The sequence below is a fragment of the Ceratotherium simum genome, chromosome X, assembly GCF_057802395.1.
Source record: "Ceratotherium simum simum isolate JZ-2026a chromosome X, ASM5780239v1, whole genome shotgun sequence".
NCBI lineage: Eukaryota > Metazoa > Chordata > Mammalia > Perissodactyla > Rhinocerotidae > Ceratotherium > Ceratotherium simum.
The window spans coordinates 2521192-2543868 of record NC_141940.1 but is presented as its reverse complement, the minus strand read 5'-3'; the positions used below and the strand labels follow the sequence as shown (position 1 = coordinate 2543868).

At 48.2% G+C, this 22677-nt stretch overlaps 1 protein-coding gene across 3 annotated transcripts; it reads left to right on the top strand.

Annotated features, from left to right (window-relative positions):
* The first annotated feature begins 47 nt into the window (after positions 1-47).
* Positions 48-17412, top strand: ZNF275 (zinc finger protein 275). Of its 3 annotated transcripts, none has more exons than XM_087427581.1 (4): positions 48-153; positions 10174-10282; positions 10895-10981; positions 11301-17412. In XM_087427581.1, exon 4 carries the CDS (start codon positions 11330-11332, stop codon positions 12455-12457), a length of 1128 nt encoding a protein of 375 aa, XP_087283707.1. In that variant the 5' UTR covers positions 48-153; positions 10174-10282; positions 10895-10981; positions 11301-11329; the 3' UTR covers positions 12458-17412. The 3 variants fall into 3 exon arrangements, with proteins under 3 accessions (XP_087283707.1, XP_087283708.1, XP_087283706.1); XM_087427582.1 differs by lacking the exon at positions 48-153 and adding an exon at positions 718-3115; XM_087427580.1 differs by lacking the exon at positions 48-153 and adding an exon at positions 6456-9716.
* Positions 17413-22677: the final 5265 nt, after the last annotated feature.

Here is a 22677-nt window from a genome sequence, read left to right as displayed (position 1 = left end):
CCACTACCTTCCGCGGCCCCCGCGGCTCCGGAAACGCGCCGCGGGGCTGCTGGGCTCAGCCGGCCGCGGGCGGCTCAGTGGCGCTTCCTGCCACGCCGGGCCTGCCTGGGCCACGCCAGCCGAGGGCGGCGGGTCAGCCGCCGCCGGGCCAGGGTGAGCGTGCGGGCCACGGGAGGATGTGCACTGGGCGCAGGAGGGTGTGTGGGGCCGAGGTGATCGTTTGGGCCACGAGAGGATGCGCTGGGGGCTCGGGACAGTGCGCGGGCCGCAGGTGAATGTGCAGGGCCGGGGTGGTCGTTTGGGGTGCGGGAGGATGTGCAGGGGGGCGGCCCAGGAGAGTGTGTAGGGCTGGCGTGAGTGTTCCCCAGAGTGCGGTGAGAGGGCGTCCAAGGCTTGTTGGGGGGCGTCTCTGGGCCCGAGGGAAGCTGCTCGGCCCTGGGGCCAGCTGGAGAGGGAGACGGGTCCTGGATGGCGGGTACGAGGAGGCCCTAAGGCCTTCCCGCGGCAGGCGGGGGGCGGCGGTCAGGGGCGGGAATCGCGAACGTGCAGAGGAGGCCTACGCTGCTTTTGGGGGAACGCTAGGGGGTGGGAACCGGTCAGTATGGGAAGGCGGCGACCCCCACCCCAAGCGCAATGGAGGCCGAGGGGGAGAGGGCGTTGGGGGAGGGGTTAAAGCGCTTTTCATCAGTCTGGGGGAGGGGCTGAGCCGCAGTCAGGGGCGCCAGGTAGGTGAGCTGTGGACGGTTCCTGCCGGTACAGTCCCTGCTTTCCTTTTGGGTCGGGGTCGAGCCTCAGCTTGGCGGGGAGGATTAGCGGGTAGCCTAGAGCCCAAGATCTGTGAGGGAGGGGGAGGGGCAGCTTTTGCTGGGTGAAGACCAGCTCAAGGCCCTCGGTCTCAACAGGGCTTTTTCTGTCACTCTTCTCGGGGCCACCATCTCCTGCTCCAATACCCCCCCCATTAAACTCTTTTTGCTGCCTCCTCTAGTCTATATTTGAGTGATTAATTACATGTCTTTTTCCATCCTGCTCCCAACACGCTCGCCTGCCGCCCAAAGCCCATGGTCCCTTTCAAACACCAACCCCCCCAGTCCTGGCCCTTTTCCCGAAGGTCCCACCCGGTTCCAACTGACACCTTCCAGCCAGCCCACCTTCTAGCCCAGCCATCAGCCCCCTCAGTCTCCTTGGTCAGTGAAACATTTCCTCTTCAATCTCAGACCCAACATTTTTCTTTTACCAAAGGATTTCAGATGGGATTGCTAGAACAGCACCCCCTCTGGGTACTCATGGTGCTCACCCATCCCCCATCCTCCCTCCCCCATTGAGCCTTGAAGTAGAGGCAGCTTGCACAGTGCCTGGCACAGTCCAGTCCATTCCCCAGAAATGTCTTCCGGTGAGAGACCTCTTGGAAAATCACTAGAAAGTGTAAATTCTCTTCCCAGGAGTCTTGACAGTCAGCACAGAGAGTAGGATCCATTCAGGAGGCTCATGGGCTGGAATCCTGTGTGCTGAGCCCTGGAGGTGAGGAAGGCTCCAGATCTTAGACTGGCCCAGTGCTAAGGAGGCACAGCTCTGCATCCTAATTCCCTGAGTGCTGGTTGAAAATGCCCATTCCTTGGCTCCACCCACCCCTGCTGCTCTGCCCTTTGAGCTCTTAGCAAACCCCAAGCCAGAGTTCTGACCCACTGATCCAGCCCTGGCGCTAACCTGTCTGGACTCCCCAAATGGCCCAGGGCCCCTTGAAATTTGCACAGCATCCCCTACCCCCATTTAGAATCTTTCCTATCCAGGGCAGTGTAACCTAAACGAAGCTATACTTACAATTTATTTTTATTTTTAGTAAGATGCCATGCGTCTTCTTGGGGAAATGGGAACATAAACCTTTCCTCAGTTAAGTACAACAAACACTACAAAATCCCCTTCTGGTTTACCTTCTGGCTTTTTATAGAAGGGAGAGAAAATGGAAACCTAAACTGAGAGGGACAGGTGCCCAGGCAGAGTGAGAGAGGAAAACTGGGGAAGACGGAGACAGATGCCTCCCACTCACACACACAGAAAAAGACACACACAGACACAAACATCCCGAGAGAAACAGACTTGCCTGGTGAAACACTCTCTCTTTTGGCCCTTTAGGATTCTGCCACTTCTAGTAGTAGTACGTTTTCACAGTACAGGGTGGGCCAGACAGCTTGAGAGCACGTGAAGGCCAGACCCAGCTCTAGCCCAGGGGCTCGGTTCAGCATCCCAGCATTGCCTGGCTGGGGTGGGTCAGGACCACGGCAGTCTGTGTTCAGTCTCACAGCCTGTCATTTGGTCGAGCACTCAGGGCCCAATAAGGTGCTCCCCAAGTCTGCTTCTGTCTCCCTGAATTATTTCAGTCCACCAGGTGGGACCTTACCTGCCTGACTAATCACTCAGAATTGTTCTGAGACATGGCGAACCATCACTGCGTGTCTCTTTTGGGTAAGTCTCGGTGTTTACAGACCATGTCTCTTGGCCTTAAAGCTAGCCATACTGTTAGAAGGCCCCTTGGGTGAGGATGCAAGACAATGAGAAGTATTGTTTCTGTTCTGGAAGCACTCCTATTTTCATATATGCCAGTGTCACTGAACCGTCTTTGCCCAGAGACGGTTGTTTCAATCTCAGAGACAATAATCAAGGGAGAACAGATATCCAGTAAGGAGAATTGGGAATCTAGACGGTCATTTGGATGAGAGGGAGCTGAAGGCACCCATCTGAGTTAGATGCTGACAAGTGAGGTCTCTTGTGTGACCTATAAAGACACCCTCCGGGGCATTTTTGCTCTGGCCCAGAATCAAACTGAACACCAGGAGCCACCTGTTGTCTTCTGGGGCCTGCGGACATTCTGCTACAGGACCTTATTTTGATGCTCCAGGGAGTCCAGGTGTTTCTGACATCCCTTGGAAGTTTCTGGAAGCTGCCAGATAGATCTAGTTTGGGTGGCCTTGCTGCCTCTCCCCTGCTCCCACTGCCCAGGGAAGGAGCGCACCTGCCGAGGACATTGCCTGGTTATTTGTGCCATGGAATCGGCTTGGAAGCAACCTTTACTAGTAGCCAGACATCCTGAGGAGGCGCCTGAGCTGAAAGGCGACCAGAGGTACCTAATTATTCACTACTTTTTGTGACATGGGTTGGTTTTTGTCTCCATTAAATTCAACTCTTAATTTCTGTTCTTTCAGATCAAAGAGGAATGATTATTTTGGTTCTCTTAATGTTTCTGATTCCATATGGAAAATTCAATTTAAATAAGTTGGTTAAAATTTGCATTGCCATCTAAAGCACATATTAGGAACATGTGTTCACTCACATGAGCTCTCATGTTTTAGAAAACATGATTGTTCAGGTCGTCAGGCAGTGGGTTGGCATTGACCTGATTTCCCTGTGAGGCACTTGGAGTGTCCTGGCGCTAGGCTAGCTCTGGGTGGAATCCACAGTCAGCCTTGCTAGGGCTTTAGCTCTGGGAGCATGCAGTCGTTAGACTGCACTTCAGATCCCATTTAAAGAAGGAAGATAATCGTGTTTATATTAAGAGGTGGAGACTTGTTTTCCCAGAGTCTTTATCCGAACTTCCATTTCCCAGGTGGGTGTGGGAGTGCACCTCCCATGATTCGGGGCATGCTTCCCACGGTGAGTGGAAGTGCCTTATGTTCAAGGGCAGCATCACCCTCTGTATTCATCAGGCGCACCACCATGGTTTTAATATTCTGCCTGGGATTGCTGTGACCTTGATCCCCCAAGGCCCACTTTTGGAAGGCAGTGGACACCTGTATTTGTCACTTTTGTCACAGCGTCCAACTTCTTTTTCAGATTACTTCCACCATTTTAAAGTCGAGCAGTTGTGCGACATGGCTTCTAAGTGATCAGATTGGCTCCGGGATTGATGATCATTTTATTTTTAAGTACAGTGGGGGTTAATGTGTATTATCTTTTTAGATGATCTTCCTTTGCTTCTCCTAAAGCTTTTACCCGATACACTTGGTTAATTATGCAGAGTTTAGCTTCCTTTTGTGAAAGCACGGCTCGCCTTTTCCCTCCCATTTTTATGAGCACTTTCTAAATGATATCTGTGTATCCTTGGGCTCTGTTACTGTGGGCAGTGATCTGAAGTACAGGCAGGTTAAGTCCCCTGGGCAAGTCTGGTATAGGAAGGGCCACTCCTGTTGCTACACTGGGAAGGATAATTAACAATTCACTTGGGGGTTGTGGTTCCAGGATTTCAACAGTTAATCATGCCAATTAAGTAAAAACACTTCGGTAGGATCTGCTCAATTAAATGGAACACTTCGGGAGGATTTGCTCAATTAAGCGTGGGTGGCTTGGAAGAAGTGTGTGTGAGTGTGAGAGAAAGAGAATCATTTGTGTATCTTTTGCACAGCGAGGGTCTGCGATGGCCTGTTAATAGGATGATTTAAAGCCAGTTCCCAAAACCCTTGTATACCATTAGGCTGCGAGGATGCTGATAACTGCCTAGCCTCTGGCTGTGGCCTGGTGTCAAGAGGGCTACATATGATTTCCTTCTCTGTGAAATGGGGGTGGTAATAACTATAGGTTGTAATAATTAAACAAAATTATGTAGAGGGAGAGGCTCAGTGACAACACATAGTAGGTGCTCCATTTAACACGCTCCTTCCCCGCAGTTTATCATGTGCTCACTCAGTGCCAGGAGCTGCCGCAGAGACTGGCGACTCGGGGGTAACCGAGAAAGAGAAGGCCCCTGTCCTGTGGGAGGTGACATTTCTCCCGGGGAGAGTCAGGTAAAAACAAGCAATTTCAGAGGATAATTTGTAGGTAGTGAAAAGTGTTATGAGTAAACTCGAATGGGGCTGGAGAGTGAAGCTGTTTTGAGGAGGTGACACTTGAGTGAGGCCTGAGTTCTTAGAAGGAGCCACCTGTGGCAGGTTCAGAGGGCCTGAGAGGTATCCCTTGGCATATCTAGAACAGAATGAAGACTAGAGTGTCTGAAAGGAATGACTGAGACGTGGGGTGCAGGATATGGGCTTGATGGGGTGGGCCAGGGCCTTGCAGTAGGTTATGGCCTTAGGTCTCTGGCCTGCGGGCAGTGAGGTGAGGTTTGTAACAGGCTATTTTTCTCAGAAGGTGAATGTGAGATGGTCTCCTCTCCATTCCACTTGGCGGCAAGACCTCAATTGGAAGTGAATTTTTTAAAATGAATTGTATAGGTAATCTATGACCAGTTCATTTTGTATTGGAAGCCACAGTCAAACCAGACACCAGATGCATACCAGGAAGAATCTGACTGCTCAGACGGGGCCCTGCCCAGATGACAGTGGGACACAAAGGGCTTGGCTGCTGGGCACCTGAGGCTTCACTCACACACCAGGGAAACACCTGTGCCGGACAGTCTATTAAAGATGGGAATGGGGCTTCCATGGACCTTGGCGCCAAAGGAGGCCTTCTGCTCACACCTGTCCATGGCACTGATAGCTTGGGAGGATGAGCCCAGGAAGTTACAATCCCCTGGTCCTGCTTCTGAGCTTTCTGGGACTGTCCACACATTCCTGCCATCCCTTCTCCCCTGTGCCTGCCTTGCCCATGTGGGTACCTCGGGATGTCACCCAGCTTCGAGGGCCGTTCCCCATTGTCTCCTTGGCCTCAGCCCTGTCCTCTCGCATGCTGAGCATCTTTCTTATCCAAAGTCTACCCAAATCTTCTTAAATTCTTATTCTTTTCTATTACCAAAGAAATGCAACTTGGTTACTAAAAATTCACTTGTTACAGAAACAGCAGAAGACTTTTCTAGACCCCACTGTGGTGCACACTGCAGTATAGGTGTGCTAATTTTAGCTACGAATCACTCAGTTTATTTCTTTTTTCTCCTAAAATGCAAATATATGCTTAGCTATTCTCTCCCCTTCCCCTACCCTCTTTGGATTTTTTTAATAAATAGTTACTGTCTGTCTACATCTTCTATGAAGAATTAGAATTTTTGTAATCTGCTACATGTCATCCTGCATTGGTTACCTGTTGATTTTTTTCATTTTTGTTTCTTTTTCTTTTTTTGATTTTTTTTCTTATTTCTTACCACCTGTTGGTTTTATACTTAAGCACTCCAGTTTTCTTCTTGCTCTGAGTTCTAGGACTCTTTAGTAAGGTCTCCGAGCTCTGAGCCACATTCTTCATTCACCCTCTCCCTCTTGTTTCTATGACATTTGGATTATTTAGACCCTTTCTGTTGGTTATAGTATATTGTTTTCCATCCTTTTATTTTTATCCTATGTCTTTACATTTAAAGTCTTTATATTTAAAGTTTCTTGTAGACAGCATATAATTGAGTCTCGTTTTTTTTAATACAGTCTGATAATCTCTGCCTTTTAATTGGAGTCTTTATTCCATTTACATTTAACTTAATTACCTATATGGTTGAATTTAAATTTTCCATCTTGCTATTTGTTTCTACTTGTCCCATCTTTCCTTTTTCCTTTGTTTCTTTACCTTTCTTCTTTCAAATTATTTTTTTGAGTTGTATTTTATCTCCACTACTGGCTTATTAGCGTGCATTGGAGTCTTGGAGGGCTTCCTAAAATACCCAATATGTTTTACTTCTACATACTGTTATAAACCCCACCCTACCTTATTATTATTTTTGCTTTAAATGTTACTTTTTAAAGATTTAAAAATGAGGGAGGTAAAAGTGTTTTATATTTCCACACGTTTACATTACTGATGTTCTTCATTCTTTTGTGTAGATCCAAGTTTCCATCTGGTATCATTTTCCTTCACCTGAAGAACTTTCTTTAATATGTCTTATAGTACAGGTCTGCTGGTGACAAATTCTCTGAGCTTTTGTTTGTCTGAAAAAGTTTTTATTTTGCCTTCATTTTTGAAGGATATTTTCCCTGAATATAGAATTCTAAGTTGACAGGTTTTTTTTTTCCTTTAGCACTTTAAGAGTGTCATTCAGTTGTTTTCTGATAAGAAGTCAACAGTTATTCTTATCTTTCCTCCTCTATATATAGAATTTTTTTCCTCCTCTGGCTGCTTTAAGATTTTCTCTTTATCGCTGGTTTTCAGCAATTTGATTATGACATCTCTTGGTGTATGTGTATGGTTTTTTGGTTTTGCTTCCTTTTTGTTGAGTCTTGCTACAGGTTGGTTGGGCTTCTTGGCTCTAGTTTTCATCAAATTTGGAAAAAAAATTTCAGCCATTATTTCTTCAACTATATTTTTATCCTCCTCTTTCCTCATCTTCTCAGATTCCAGTTACATGTGTGTTAGACCACTTTGTATTATTCCCAGGTTACTGAGATGGTGTTTCTTTATTTTTTTTTCTTTCTAAGCTTCATTTGGGATAGTTTCTATTGCTGTTTTCTAACCTTTTTTGGGGAGGTAGTGTCTAATCTGTTAATCACATCCAGTGAAATTTTCATGTTAAACATTATAGTTTTTACCTCCAGAAGTCCCATTTGGTTCTTGTTTATATCATCCATTTTGCTCATTATGTTCCTGGTTTTTTTTTTCAATACTTATACATAGTTAAACTAGCTGTATGTCTGTGAGTTCTATCAGAGATCATTTCTAAGTGTTTCTATTGAGATTATTTTCCCTGCCATGGGTCATATTTTTCTGCTTCTTGGCATTTCAGTAATTTTTTATTGGATGTTGGACATTGTAGAGATTATGTTGTTAAGTGTCTAGATCTTGTTGTTTCACTTTGAAAAGTGTTGGACTTTGTTTTTGGAGGTAGTTATTTGTGGAACAATTTCATCCTTTTGGGGCCTATTTTTAAGCTTTTCTAGAGCAGGTCCAGGGCAGCTGTGGCTCCAGGGATAGATCAGTCCTACTACTAAGGCATGGTCCCTCTGGTTCTCTACTGAATGCCCCACATGATCACTGAGGACTCTCTACTCTGGTTGTTTGGACCCTAAACATCTCCCTACTTTTGTGTGTCCTGGGAATTGTTCAGCTTTCTGCTTCCTGGTTGTTATTTTACCAGTTTGGGGGAGTTTCACTAAATGCATGCATGACTTAGTAGTCAGGAAAGACTCAAAGAGAGCCTTAGGCAGATTTTTTTGGAGCTCTTTTTCTTTTCCCTCCCTTCTGGAACTCTGCTCTGCAATTTCCAGCTGCCTCAGCTTCCCTGAACACTGGTGTGTTTCTTGATGGAGCCATCAAGCTCTGTTTGGGTCTCCCTTTCCTACACTCTCAATCTGGAAATTGCCACCAGGCCGAGAGCTGGGGCAATGATAAGCCTCACCTCATTTGTTTCTCTTCACTCGGGGATCATGGTCCTGCACTGCCTGCTGTCCAATGTCTAAAAACTGTTGTGTCACATCTGTTTTGTCCAGTTTTCTACTTGTTTATGGCCGGACATTAAGTCTGTTCCTTGTTAGTCCATCAAGGCCAGAAGTAGAAGTCTCTATCCATCCCTTTTAACATAACATCTAATTTTATGTAAAAGTCTTTGTAGAGTATCTGGGTTTTGTACTCCTTGAGCTAGTGTAAAATGCTTTCTTTTCATTTAATTATGAATTTAATTTAATTGACCTCGCATAAGAACAGAATCTGTGTTCCTCTTTCTTTGAACTCACTGAAGTGGGAGGCCTATGATGCACACATGTCTGTGGTAGGATCTTATATTCTGCAATCTGGAAGGAAAAGGTAACTTGTACATATTGTTCAGATCTTTTATTTAGCAATTTAGTGTTTGAAGATCTTTTTTTGAGGCTTCTTTTTCCAGCTGTTTTATTCAACTTTTCATTTTGTCAAATATATAACAGAAATGTTCTTGTCTATAGCAGTCTCACTGTCACCTGGCAAATTGTTTCAGTGGGGTGGGGTGTGGCCTTTAAAGGGCCTTGCTGCTGGTCAAGAAGCCCCGGCTCCTGCTCTTTGTTGCCTCTCTTCCCTCTAGTGCCCCAATCTGGTTTTTTGTTGCCCCTACAAAGTTGGACAGGATCTCTCACTTCCTAGTTATTTCTTCTGATATTCTTTTTTTTTTTGAGGAGGGTTGGCCATGAGCTAACACCTGCTGCCAATCTTCCTCTTTCTTTTTTCTTCCCCAAAGCCCCAGTACATAGTTGTGTGTCATAGTTGTAAAGTTGTAGCTCTTCTACGTGGGATGCTGCCTCAGCATGGCTTAATGAGTAGTGAGTAGGTCCACGCCCAGGATCCGAACCTACAAACCCCAGGCCACCAAAGCGGAATGCGCACAGTCAACCACTATGCCACCGGGCTGGCCCTCTTCTGATATTCTTTTGTGGACACTTCCTTCTTCTGCAGTGTGAGCATTGACCTCTCTGAGGCTGGCTGCTAGGAGGCCTGTGGCCAGCCTGTCTCTGAGAGACAGTCTCCGTGCCATCAGCTCTCCATCTGTGTCTGTCTTCGCTGAGCTGTGCCTGGGCTAACATTCATTTTTCTTGTCTGGGCTCCCTCTGGCCTGGCTGTGTTAATTCTTTGCCAGCCCAATTTCCTCACTGTTTAGGGTATGTTTTCTTAGGCATACTCATGCTCTGGCTTGTCACTTAGCTGCTGTGCAAGAGAAGACTCAACACAATTTAAAACCTCCGAAAAGAAAATCACAAGTCTCATCCCAGGGGACCCAGAGACAGAGCTGCTGTCACTCACGGCTCTTTTCACTTTCCTTAGCTCCACCTGCCCCCCAGGGTCTTACCCTTCCCCAGGATGGAGCCCCAGGAAACCAGGTGCTGGCAGGCCCTCTTGAGATGCTGGAGGCCCAGGTGAGCTGTGCTTCCCTCTGCCTGGCTTGGGAATCTGTCACTGCTCCCCAATTCAGGCCTCAGCCTCTGCCTCTTGCCCCAGCATGACACACGGCAGGGCCCCAGCTGCTGCCTTCCCTCCTTTCCTCTGCTTCTGTCTCCAGAGTCTGCCAAAAAATGGATGCCCACTAGGCTGGTAATTCCCATCATACCAGTGGGGGAGCTGAGTTTCAATCCAGGAAAGTGATTGAAATGAGGTCCCTTGGGAAGACAGTAGGAGGCCAGGACCACGACCCAGGTCTTCTGGTGCTTGGTCAGGTTGTCTTTCCAGGACTTCTTGAGGCTTGTAGTTAGATATCCATGTTAGCAGTGCACACCCACTCCAGACTCTCACCTTTTATCCTTGGTGTTATTGGCGCTGCCCCTGCCTCATTCTAGAATAGATGGAAGGACTGATTATCCCTGGGAATTCTTTCAGGATTGGGTGACATTTGACAACGTGGCACAGTACCTCACAAAAAGGGAGTGGTTGAGGCTGGACCTTGAGCAGAGGACACTGGCATATTACAGGAACGTGACCTCCGTGGGTAAGGATGCCCCTAGCCCTTCCATCAGCTTTGCCTTCAGCTTCATGGTACTACGCAGATGGGAATGGGATGAGGGGCACCTAGTATAGCCCTACACAAGCTCACCTTCCAGGGGCTTGTGCCCCCTGGGGATGGACTGTAAGGAAATACAAAGGGTCTGCCACAACCAGCATCTCAAAGTAGCAGGGCTCCCTTCCAACTCCTAATGGCATGGAAAGAATCCCCTCAGTCTTTTATTGGGCTGCACATGTGAGGTTTGGAGGGTTCTTAGGAAGAGACTGCTGGGGGTCAGGTTTGGGAAATGTAGAAGAGCACGAAGTTCAGTGTGCAGGCCTTGAGGTGGGTGGATCAGGAGAAAGGGAGGATCAGCTCCTCAGGACGACCACATGGCACTCCACCCAGGTGGGCCCAGAGCCTGCCTCATCCAGCCCCTGGAAGGAGCTGGCCCTTGGGAAAGACATTTGAAATTGATACATGACTTGCCTAAGGTCACAGCCAAGCCAGCCTTTGAGGTTTGAAAGGGTTTCCCCTTTGAAGGTCCTACCCTGTTCCTGCCGTGTTCTCATGTCATCTCTGGCTGCTGCCATAACCTGTCTCCTTTTCCACAAGCAGGAGTTCCTATTTTGAATCCTGCCTTGGTCTCTCGCCTGCTGTTGGTATGAAACCCATCCCATAACGTGGACTGAACTAAGCATTCTGGTGAGTGAAAAAGAAATCTGAAGAAATGTGAGGAAATCATGGGGGAGGCCTTTGGGAGTGGGTGTGGCTGCTCCTTAACCACAGAAGGGGAGACCTTTTCAGGACCACTTTGGTAGGGAGCGTCCAGCAGTCAGGCCCTTCTGGCCCTTCCCTCTATGGTCCTGGCTTCTGGTTGGATGAGCACCAGCCATCCTGCCTGGGTGGCCTCCAGGCCCAGTGCTCAGCAGCTATCTCAGGAGGAAAACAACTCTTGACAAAGGAGAATAACCTCCTTCCATCCTGCTCTGCAGACTGCAGTGTCTTATGGTTCTCATTTCAGAAAGCATCTCGGTGACCCAGCGTCAGACCATGGGTGAAGACGCCCAGCCACAGGAGATGGCATCCACAAGCTCCCCAAGAGCCAGTGAGCCAAGCCCTGAGGTCAAACAGAATGGGGACTCTGAGGGGAGTGGGGGGAACCCCCAGAATCTGCCTGTAGAACATCACTTTGCATGTAAAGAGTGTGGAGACACCTTTCGGCTTAAGGTCCTCCTTGTGCAGCACCAGAGAATTCACAGCGAGGAGAAGGGCTGGGAGTGTGGCGATTGTGGGAAGGTCTTCAGGGGGGTCTCTGAGTTCAACGAGCACCGGAAGAGCCATGTGGCTGCAGAGCCGCGGCCTGGCCCAAGCCGGGCCGTTGATGATGCCATCGAGAAGAGGGAGCAAATGGAGAGGGAGGCAAAGCCCTTCGAATGTGAGGAATGCGGGAAAAGGTTTAAGAAGAACGCAGGCCTCAGTCAGCATCTGCGCGTGCACAGCAGAGAAAAGCCCTTTGACTGTGAGGAATGTGGCCGATCCTTCAAAGTGAACACTCACCTCTTTCGACATCAGAAGCTTCACACTTCGGAGAAGCCCTTTGCCTGCAAGGCGTGTAGCAGGGATTTCCTGGATCGCCAGGAACTTCTCAAGCACCAGCGAATGCACACTGGCCACCTGCCCTTCGACTGTGACGACTGCGGCAAGTCCTTCCGAGGGGTGAACGGCCTGGCGGAGCACCAGCGCATCCACAGCGGGGCCAAGCCCTACGGGTGTCCCCACTGTGGCAAGCTCTTCCGGAGGAGCTCAGAGCTCACCAAGCATCGGCGGATCCACACAGGCGAGAAGCCCTATGAGTGCAGCCAGTGCGGGAAGGCCTTCCGGCAGAGCTCCAGCCTCCTGGAGCACCAGCGCATCCACACTGGGGAGCGGCCCTACGCCTGTGGCGACTGCGGCAAGGCCTTCCGGGGGCCCTCCGACCTGATTAAACACCGGCGCATTCACAGTGGACTGAAACCCTATGAGTGTGACAAATGCGGGAAAGCCTTCCGGAGGAGTTCTGGCCTGAGTCGCCATCGGAGGACCCACAGTGGAGCAAGACGCTGCGAGTGCAGTGAGTGTGGCCGCGTGTTCAAGAGGCAGTCAGCACTGCAGAAGCATCAGCCAACCCACCAGGAGTAGATGAGGCTTGCAACCCCTCAGCTGTCAGCGGATTCCTGTGGGGGACCTGCATCCCTAGAGGGGGATGGCAGAGTCAAAGGAGGTGAACAGTTTTGTAGCACTTATATATTTTGTCGTCAGAAAGGTTGAAACCAATTTATACTGCCACCAGCAATTTATAAGTGTACATGTTTCCCATTTTGCCTATGGAGAGTAGATTTTACCATATTAATTTATTTTGGCTAGTTTAAATGGCATAAAGTAACTTCAAGGTACTTAAATCCACAGGCCTTGAATCTGAGCATTAGAGAAGAGAGACCTGGATGTGGGGGTGTCGAGGGGGCTTGTTGGTCCTCTCCTCCAAACTCCTCCCCCCTCAGGGAAACTAAGACACAGAGCTATTCAATGATGGCATCAATATAATGTGATCCCAGCTTTCCCGAAGAGCAGCTCGCCTCAAAGTTTGTAGACCTACTTGAATTTATAAATTTTTAGGGATGTAAATAGAATACTCAAATGTCTTATAATATTTAATTTATTAATTTAGTTATACATAAGTATTGTAAATCACATATTATATAGAATAATATATTAATTTAGAAAATACTCCTTTTTTCCCTTGCTCTGTTCCATGAGATCATTATATTCTAACTCCTCATGTTCATTTCTGACCTCACTGTCTTCACCAACCTCAGAGCCCCTTTTGAGCCATCAGACAATTTCAAAGCACATCCAGTGGCTTCCATCCATCTGAACTGTGTGCCATGTAGCACTGTGACACTCCCCGCACAAGACTCACTAGAAATTTCGTCCCAAGCTGTAACTACATGTTCACGTAATGTTATGACGATTGTGGTTGTTTTCTAATTTTCCCCATAGCTCTACAACATAACCACTTAAGGTGTTGCTTTTTTAAATGACCTTTAAAAGACTTTTTCTAAGCATCTAAAATTTGTCATTGTGAGGTCGTATTCCTAGGAATAAGTACTAAATCTGGGTTAAATTACTTTTGCGCCTTTTTTTCTTAAACCAATTCAATCTGGTGACTCCCATGCATATCTAAAACTAGCTTCGATTGGGCTTTGTTTCATGCGTCTTGTCTTCAAGCAGCACGATTTTGTTCAAAATACAGTAGTGGAGAGAGCATCCCCGTAATAACAGGGACATTTCAAGGACTCAAGTGTAAGATGGCGCCTCCTTTGCCAGAACGATAGCTTTTCCTCATGTGGGGCCTAGATGGTACTTCTCCAACCCTCCATTCTCAGCTCTGTAAGACGGGGGTGATCACAGGACTACCTCCTACGGTTATCATGAGGACTGGAACGCCACACCTGGCACGGAGGGACACACTCAGTAAAGGTCATCTGCTGTTACCGTCTTAGTTATTGCTGTCATTCTATGGCTCGTTAGTACCAGAACTGGGGATGGACCCAGCACTCCTGACTCCTAGTCTCATCTTCTTTCTTTCCTGCAATGACTGAAATACTGTTTCCGTTTCCTTGTGTGCAAATAGTACGTTCATCTCCTTTGACCAGTTGTCAAGTTACCTTTCGAGATATTGAGTTTATACAGCAGTTCTTTCCATATCAATTGTGATGATCTCTTTTCCAATGTTATTGCTTTGCTCTTTGTAGCAGTTTTATTACATTTTTGTTGTGCAAGCATTTAGTTTTTATGTATCCAAGCACTCATTGTCCATTAAGTCATAACTGTTATTGCTGCAGTAGTTAGATATGACATTTTCTTCTAGAGTTTTAATTACAAATGAAAAGTTGAAAGCCCTGCCCCACCAGAAGGTGGATGTACCAGATGGGCAGGCTGGATGGGAATGGGCCGGAGAAGCAGGCTCGCTCCTCATCCAAGATGCAGACTCTGTGCATGTCTGTGGGCAATACTTGACTATCCAACCTGGCCACTCAGGCACACGAGAGAAACTTCCATCACGGATTGGCCAGAACACTCTGACTGTTCCTCAGTATAGCCCTAGCCATCAGCAATGGGGCCAGGCCCCACCTAGATCAATGGGATGGTCCAAACTTGGTCTTGGAAGGCCAGCCACCCTTCCAGCTCATGGGAGCCTTGGCCATGCCCGGCATGGATTCAGTGCCTCAGCAGCAGATCCACCCAAGAGACGTCTCTTCAAACACAAGAAGACTTACCTGACTGACGCTGTCACATGGATCACATCCTCCTCCTAGCAAGTGACTCCGGAACTACAAAGAGGTCAGTTTGGTGGCTTCTGCTTTTGGCAACTAAGGGGAGATTCACCCACGTGTTCTAACATCACCTCCCTCATCCACACCTAATAGGGGTGACAGAGCAAAGGCTCGGAGAGGAACCGTGCCTCCCTCTGATGGCCTGTGTGTCATGGTGATACAAGCTGGCCACACCAGGCCTGGGCTGTGACTTGCGGCAGCTGTGCCCGGGAGGGACAATAAAACAAGGGTTTGGAGGGCCACAATGCCCTTCTGTGGCCCAAGTGGCACAGAAATAGAAGCTGGTCCTCCTGGGGCTGGGCTATCACTTCCAGCAGCCTCTCCCAGGAGGACCAGCAGAAAAGGCTGGCCAGGAACCTGGCCCCTCCAGTGGCCTGCAGAGTGGGCAGGTAGAAGCTGGCCATGCTGGGGCTGTGGTGTGACTTCCTGGCAGCTGTGCCAGGGGGACACTAGAGGGCCTGGAGAGGACGTGTGCCTCTCTGATGGGCCCACTGAGGCGGAGGTGGAACTCCCCAGCGGGCAGAGCTAGAAGAGCTTCTCAGGCCCCCATCCTGGGAAGCAGGGTCCCACAGTGACCCCTGTGGTCTTAGCCAGAAAGTACTCTGGAACGGCCCCCAGGCCACGCCAGTGGCTCTCTGTGACATCTCCATCCTGATGCCCAGGCTGGAGAAAAGCCAACAGCACTTGTTACATAGCGATTCCTTTTGCTCTGTGGCTTCAGTTCTCTCAGTAGTTGTGAATCTGTGTCTGAAATCACTACTTCCTTCTCGCATCAGTTTTCTCTTTTCAAACTGTTGTGATGTGTTTAATGCAACTGTCATTGGGTAAGGAATGTTGACATCCATGGGGGGCAAGTCTGGCACCTTTACATGGAAGTACTTGCCCGTTCACTAGTCATTTGTTGGGTTTTATGAAGGATCCAGATGCAGTATTAACTTGGAACTTCGTGTCATCGTCGTCACTGCTCCATCTCCCCCCAGCCAGGGCACGATGTCTTGGCATCCCGTCATACCCTCCATTCTTGGTTCTATAATTTTCTCTCAAACAAACCCTCTTCTAGAGTTAACACTAAAGACCACGTCTTTTCCGTCACTGTGTTTGCGGGTGAAGTCCGTGCTCTCTCCAAACGCGAGCAGTCTGTGGCTTTACCATGTGTCCTGTAGTTGCGCCAAGTTTGGTGTTTGCCTCTGGTAACTTGGGGGTGGGTTTCCTTGCATTCTCTAGGTACACTGCTACATCAATGCAAAATGTGATCAAGCTTCCTGTTGTGTGTGCTTGTCTGTGCATTCGTGTATCTACCTCACTTCATTTTTCTTTCTAATCACACATAGTCCTTTTGCACCGGAAATGAAGAGCAGTTGGGTTACATAGAATGCTGGCTCTCATTAGAAATACATCCTCTTCTTATATTCTGAAAGAAACCATCCATTGCTTTTATTAAAGCTTTGAATACTTGCTGAAATTTTCAAAAGAAAGTGTTTACCATTTTTGCTGCTTAGGAAGATTAACTGTGTTGATTCGTTGTGTCATACCCACTCTTGCGTTTCCACAATGAGCCCCCCCGATCGCAGGGGGCAGCTTTGTCACGTGGTGTTGCACTCCATGTGCCCTGGGCTTCAGCCCTGTTGTGTGCCATGTGACCCCCCCCCCTTCCAGACCACATTCATTAAACCAGAACTGAACACCTGACTCAAGGGCAGCAACCGGTCATCAGAGCTGGCTGGAGACAATGGGCCAGGCCTTTCAGGTTCTCCATCTGTGAAGTGCCGACAAGGAAACTGAGAGAGAAGATTCTAGTTGGTGTTGGAAGAAAGAGGGAGCCGCACGGTATTTAGCGGAGTTTCCCCCATGGGCAGCACTGGCTTGAAGGTCTATGGGCTCCTGCTAGGTGCCCCAGAGCTGCCTCAGTCCCAGCACCCCGAGGAGGCCTGACCCCATTATGTTCTTGGATTTCTGGCGACTGCCCTCATGGGTCCGTTTGTATCCCCACCGTAGACTCCCTTGACTTGAGCCAACTTAAGTGGGTCTCTGGTTTTGGCAATCTGTCAAGAGCCAATTGCATTTTACCATATGGCTGCTTCCTGAGAAGAATCACGTGGCTGGTTTTTCTCAGGTTCTACCCAGCCCACGCTCCCAGCACGAGCCCTACCGACTCTCGTAAACACCTGTTTAAATGTGGTACTGTGTTCTGTTCACTAAGATGGGTAAAAATCTCTGCCTTCTAGTTTCTGTGAGTTTGACCACTGATTTTCTGTCTGGATATTGTTCCTGTACTGACCCCATGATTGTCCCATGAAATGCGTTAACTCACCCCCCACCCTCTTCTTTATTTTGGAAGCATCTCGCTACTTCAGCAAATCTGTCAGATTGAGGAATGATAACCTCTCTCTTACCAGCATATTCACATTCTGTAGTTCTCATTGCATCAGTTTGGGTGTTACTTTCAAAAGTAGAAATGGTCTCTTTAAACCTGGCCTTGGATGTTATTTGCATATCTGAGAACGGTAGCAATGTCCCGCCCCAGTTCGTATTTCTGTTGTTGGCGCTCTTTTCTAGTTCCTCTCAATCTCCTTAACTTGTCTGTTATATGGCACTTACTATAATCAGCCTTGCACTAGAGCTTCGCCCTCCCCACCCTCACCCAGCCATTAGATTGTGAGCTCTGAGAAGACAGCGTGGCCCTTCATGTCTGATTCCCCTGCCAGACCTAGCACAGTGCCTTGCATCAAGTAGATTTCAATAAATATATGTTAAATGGCATTGGTCTTCCTTGACTTATTTTGTCAAAGCTTAATTTATCAATTCTTCCCTTGCTCCTTTCTCCACACTCTGGAGTTCTGCCTCTTCCTGGGATCCAGATGCTGTCTTGGCCCCCACTTGCTGGACACTTGGAGCGGAGAGGAGGCACCCTGATGAGGAAGGGCTGGTTTTCCTGGAAGTTTGAGCTGTCCCTTGGCATAAGGAGCCTGTCATTCAGCCAAGTACCTTCCCCGACCCTGGCTAGGGCTCTCCCCAGTCTGAATTCCAGATGGGAGCAGACAACCAGGCTGGACTCTGAGCTATTCCCCTAGGGACCGGGAATGGTGTGACAGAAGTGGCCTCTGGGACTTGAGAATCTGCCAGCCTCTCTGGGCTAGGTGGGGGTGGGAGTGGGTAGGTCAGTCCTCTTGGTGGCCAGTGGCTGGCGTCTCTCTAGTGACTATTGCCTCAGAAAAGGCAGGTAATGAAGACAGGCCCCTGGCTTCGTGACCCTCCCAAATGCAAACAGGGCTCAGCCGTTCAGTCAGCTGCCCAGTCCTGAAAGGACTCGCACAGAGTGGGCTCCAGGAGTGCTTGGGTTGGGCCCTGGTAGGCCATGATGTGCCCCAACAGGAGGGAGCAACATTTTGGAAAGGAGTATGACTCCTCCCACCAACCCAGTGTCCCTGGAGGCACCTAGGCAAGGCCCTTGTCATCTTTCCTGCAGGGTCCCATCCTCATCACACTATCAATTATTCTACCCCAAATGCAACTTCTAGGCAGGTGGTGTGATACTGTCCTGCCCCACCCCCAGCCCAGCCATCTCTGCTTGCAAGCCCGTTGTTTGGAAAGAACCATTCATTTGCTTTGCTGGTTTTGTGATGTGCTTACTACTGAGAATTTCACCTATTTTTCATTAAAACATGTGCAAGCTCTGTTCTGGCAAGCTTTGGTTATGGAAAAGTCAAGGCCACAGGTCCATTTGGGCAGCTAATACTGGGCCCAGGGGGGAGGGGAAAGCCTGGGGCCTCTAGTAAGGGGTTGAGAATGTTCCTTTGTGCTTCTCTCCTAGTGCCCCTGCCTTCTGGAGCCCTGCAGCTTCTCCAACACCACTCTCCTCTGAGGCCCCCCACAAGACTTTTGCTTGCCTGGAAGTTCACAGTCCCCAGACCTTCACCTCATGGGCCAGCCTGTGGGCCTCCCTCATTGCCCTATCCTAGGTTTCTACCCATGGCCCTCTGCCCTAGCCCACTTCTGTCTAGCTCGTGGCCCACCTGGGAGGGGCCACTGACATTGTCTAAGTCCGTTTGGGCTGCTATAACACAAATACCATGGACTAGGTACCTTATAAACAACAGAAATTTATTGCTCACAGTTCTGGAGGCTAGGAAGTCCAAGATGAAGTTGCTGGCAGAGCCAGGGTCTAGTAAGGACCTGCTTCCTGATTCATAGATGACTGATATTTTGCTGTGTCCTCCCATGGTGGAAGGGGCAAGGGAGCGGCTCTCTGGGTCTCCTTTATAAGGGCACTAATTCCGCTCATGGGGGCTCTGCCCTCATGACCTAATCATCTCCCAAAGGCCCCACTTCCCAATACCATCACATTTGGGGTTAGGATTTCAACGTATGAATTTGTGGGGGACAGAGACATTCAGTCCATAGCAGCCATGTAGGTGGAAAGGGGAGCTTCTGCTTTGATGCTCACTGCATTTTAGCTTCCCCTTCCCAGCAATCTCCCAACCCATTAGACTGAAGCTTCCAGATCTGTACCGAGGTCCACCCTCACCAGCCTCTCCAAGAGACGCTGAGCACCTGCAGTGTGCCAGCCTTACTGGCCCAAATCATCATTGGAATACCGGGCTAAAATGCATTTCATTCAAAAGGCTGACTGCTGGGGCTGCCACTAGCCTCACACTGAAGTGCACCGTTGATGTGAATACGAGGTGGCCCAGCATGACTGGCCTGAGACCGTCACACTGGTGATGAGAGGAAGAAATAAGAAAGAAGGAGAGAGAACATATGGGCGGGAGTGCCCTGCCCTCTGTGAACGGAGGTGAGGGTACTAGGCTTCTCTTGGATTTATGTGTTTATGAGTTTCGTTTATACATTGGCAAGCTGTTTGAATTTTTTCCCACTGAGCACATATTATTGCTTTAATTAAAAAAATTTTTAAATATATAATACAAAAATGGCCTCCAATTTTTTCAGACAAGCCAGAAAAACCCTGTGCTCCTTCATCCCTCACCCCTTTCCTGACCTTCATTCAACAAGCATTTATTGAACACCTGCTGTGTGCCAAGCTCCGGAAGTGAATGACATAATCCCTGCCCTCAGGACAGAGCACCAGAGCAAGACAGACATGTAGCCAAAATGTCACCACAAGTGGGACCTACGTGCACCAAGCCCGGCTCTTAGGATTTGTGCACCCGAGTGGATGCCAGTTATACTTCGATTACAAAACTACAGAGCAAACGCATCCCTGTCCCTCCATCCTCAGGTCCTGCTGGCTTTACATCCCAAAGACCTCCACACACTGCCTTGGCTGGGAGAGGGCCTCTCCGTCCTCCCTGGGGCACCCTGTGCTTTCGGACCTGACCCCACTACCTGGGAGTGGCCTGCACCCCCAGACTGGGAGCCCCCAAGGCAGGTGGGGCAGATCCACCCCGGCCCCCAGCACCCAACCTGGCCCTTGGTGAAGGGGTCCTATGAGAGGGTGAGAGGACATAGCTCTTCCACCCCAGGGCCGAGTCCCGGGGACTCTGCAGGTCAGCACCTGAGGGACTGGACTGGATGGGACACAGCCTCAGCCTGTGCCTCCCCTCACCTTCTCTCCCAGAGCGAAGTAGTGGAGATGATGGACCAGATCGTGTACTGGGTGTGTGACTGGGCCTCTGTGTGTTCCAGGACAGCCACTTTGGTGGCATGGCAGAATCTCCTGATTGGAGATGGCAGGTGGGTGCCAGGTGCCTGGAGGATGAGGACAGGTGCAGCCTCAGCCTTGACTCAGAAAGCCCCCTGTGGCCAGAATCTGTGAGCACACTGGGTGGCTGAATGGGAAGGACCAAATGGTGGAGGGTGGGGACTGTTGACCCTGAACCTCGAGAAGCCTCGCAGCACCAATCCAGCTACGGAAGGCCATGGAAGACTCATTTGGCCAATGCTAGATGGCCAAGGCCAAATCCCACATCTCACTATCAGAGAATGAACTTCTGAGATTCAATAATAATTCTGAAATTTATCTCCCCAAGTAACTGGTATTATAATTTTGTTATCCACTTCACCCTCCACCTGTCAGAGTTGGCCTTCTGGTGCAGGAACTGTGGGCTCCATTGCCTGCAGCTGGCTCCTGGGGTCCCTGTTGTGCCCACTTGCCCACTTTGCAGTGGCCGCTGCATGACGCCTGGCTCTTTTCGAGCAGCCCCGTGGATTTCAGAAGAAAGGTTTCAGTAATGTGTTTTCCAGAAGGAACTTTGTATTTAGGATTAACAGTTTGGTCAAATCTCAAAAACCCTTTGTCTTTAGTTACTGAAAACAGTCAGCATCTATAGCAGTCCTTGTGACAAGAGTTCCTTTAAATTGTTCAGTAATTGTTTTCCTAAAGCACTTTGTAAAGTCTGGTTTGAAGTTTGTTCAGTTGAGATCAAAATGTGTTTTGAGAACCTGATTTTTCTCTAAAACTTGATTCTTTTCTTCATATGTTCTCATTCTTTATTAAGATCGGAGACGATTTATCAAAGACACAGTTGTATACAACTTTAGAGATTTTCCTCCTGGAGGCTCTGCTTTATTTCATTCTTGCAAAATAGAAATTCCCCATAGAACTTTCTCTGAAAACACTCACGACCTAGATGGAATCAAACAACGGAATACTAACTTCCGTTCTGATGGTTCTCTTCCTGAGGGCCATGAATGCCGTGCCGGTATACCAAGCTGCTGAGTGAGGGGATTATTCTGTGTTGTATTATTATTCAAAATGTATGAACATTCTCTATCTTATATTCTTTTAAATTTATTTTAACTACACAAGCAAAACATTGATATAATCTCATTTTAGAATATTAAACAGGGGCCCGCCCTGTGGCTTAGCAGTTAAGTGCGCGCGCTCCGCTACTGGCGGCCCGGGTTCGGATCCTGGGCGCGCACCGACGCACCGCTTCTCTGGCCATGCTGAGGCGGTGTCCCACATACAGCAACTAGAAGGATGTGCAACTATGACATACAACTATCTACTGGGGCTTTGGAGAAAAAAAGGAGGAGGATTGGCAATAGATGTTAGCTCAGGGCCGGTCTTCCTCAGCAAAAAGGGGAGGATTGGCATGGATGTTAGCTCAGGGCTGATTTTCCTCAAAAAAAAAAATCAGTGATAGAAAAAATAATGTGTGTTGGTGCATGTACATGCATAGAATATTGATCGATAGTTGTTGAAGCTGGGTGATGGGTACATGGAGGTTAATGATACAATTTGCTGTTTTTGTGTATGTCTGAAAATTCCCATAATAAAAAGTCAAAAGTATACTTAGAATAATGAAAATAAAAAGATTATCTCTAGAAGGATATACAAGAAACTAATAACACTGGTTGCCTCCACAGGCACTGGAACATAAGAACTATGTTTGATGAAGTAATAGACATGCAACAATGGTTGTTTAAACACTCATGTATTGAGATGTTTGAAGGCAGGCAGTTGTTGGCTCTGGTTAGTTGCTCAAGAATGTCAAAAGAAAGGTCTTTATGATTCTATTGGCATTTTCCTTACTATACTAAGACAGTTGCTGAAGCTCTAGCCATCAAATATGTGTTCCAGGTTGGGAGAAAGTGGCAGAAGAGGACCAAAAGGGGGCAGCTCCCACTAATTCAGCCCACTGTAAAGAACTTTCCAGAAGCCCCACCCAATGACTTCCACTTTAATTTCATTGGTCACCCCTATCTGCAAGGGAGGCTGGGAAATGTAGTTTTGAAACTTGGCACATTGCTACCCCCAACAAACTCAGAGTCTTGTTACAAAACAAATCATGAGAAGGGTCAAAATAAATGGATAAACAAATACGCCAGGAAAATGCTAACAGAAAAAAAGCAGGTAGAGCAATACTACTATCATGTAAAATAGAGCCCAAAGCAAAAAGCTTCAAAAAGGACAAATATGAATATTCCTATAAATAAAAGACACACAAAGAAGTTATGACAGGCATAAATCTTTGTGCCCAACATAGCTTCATAATACGTAAGCAAAAAATTGATAGAAGTTCAAAAAGAAATTGACATAATCAGAGTGGAAGAGACTTACTA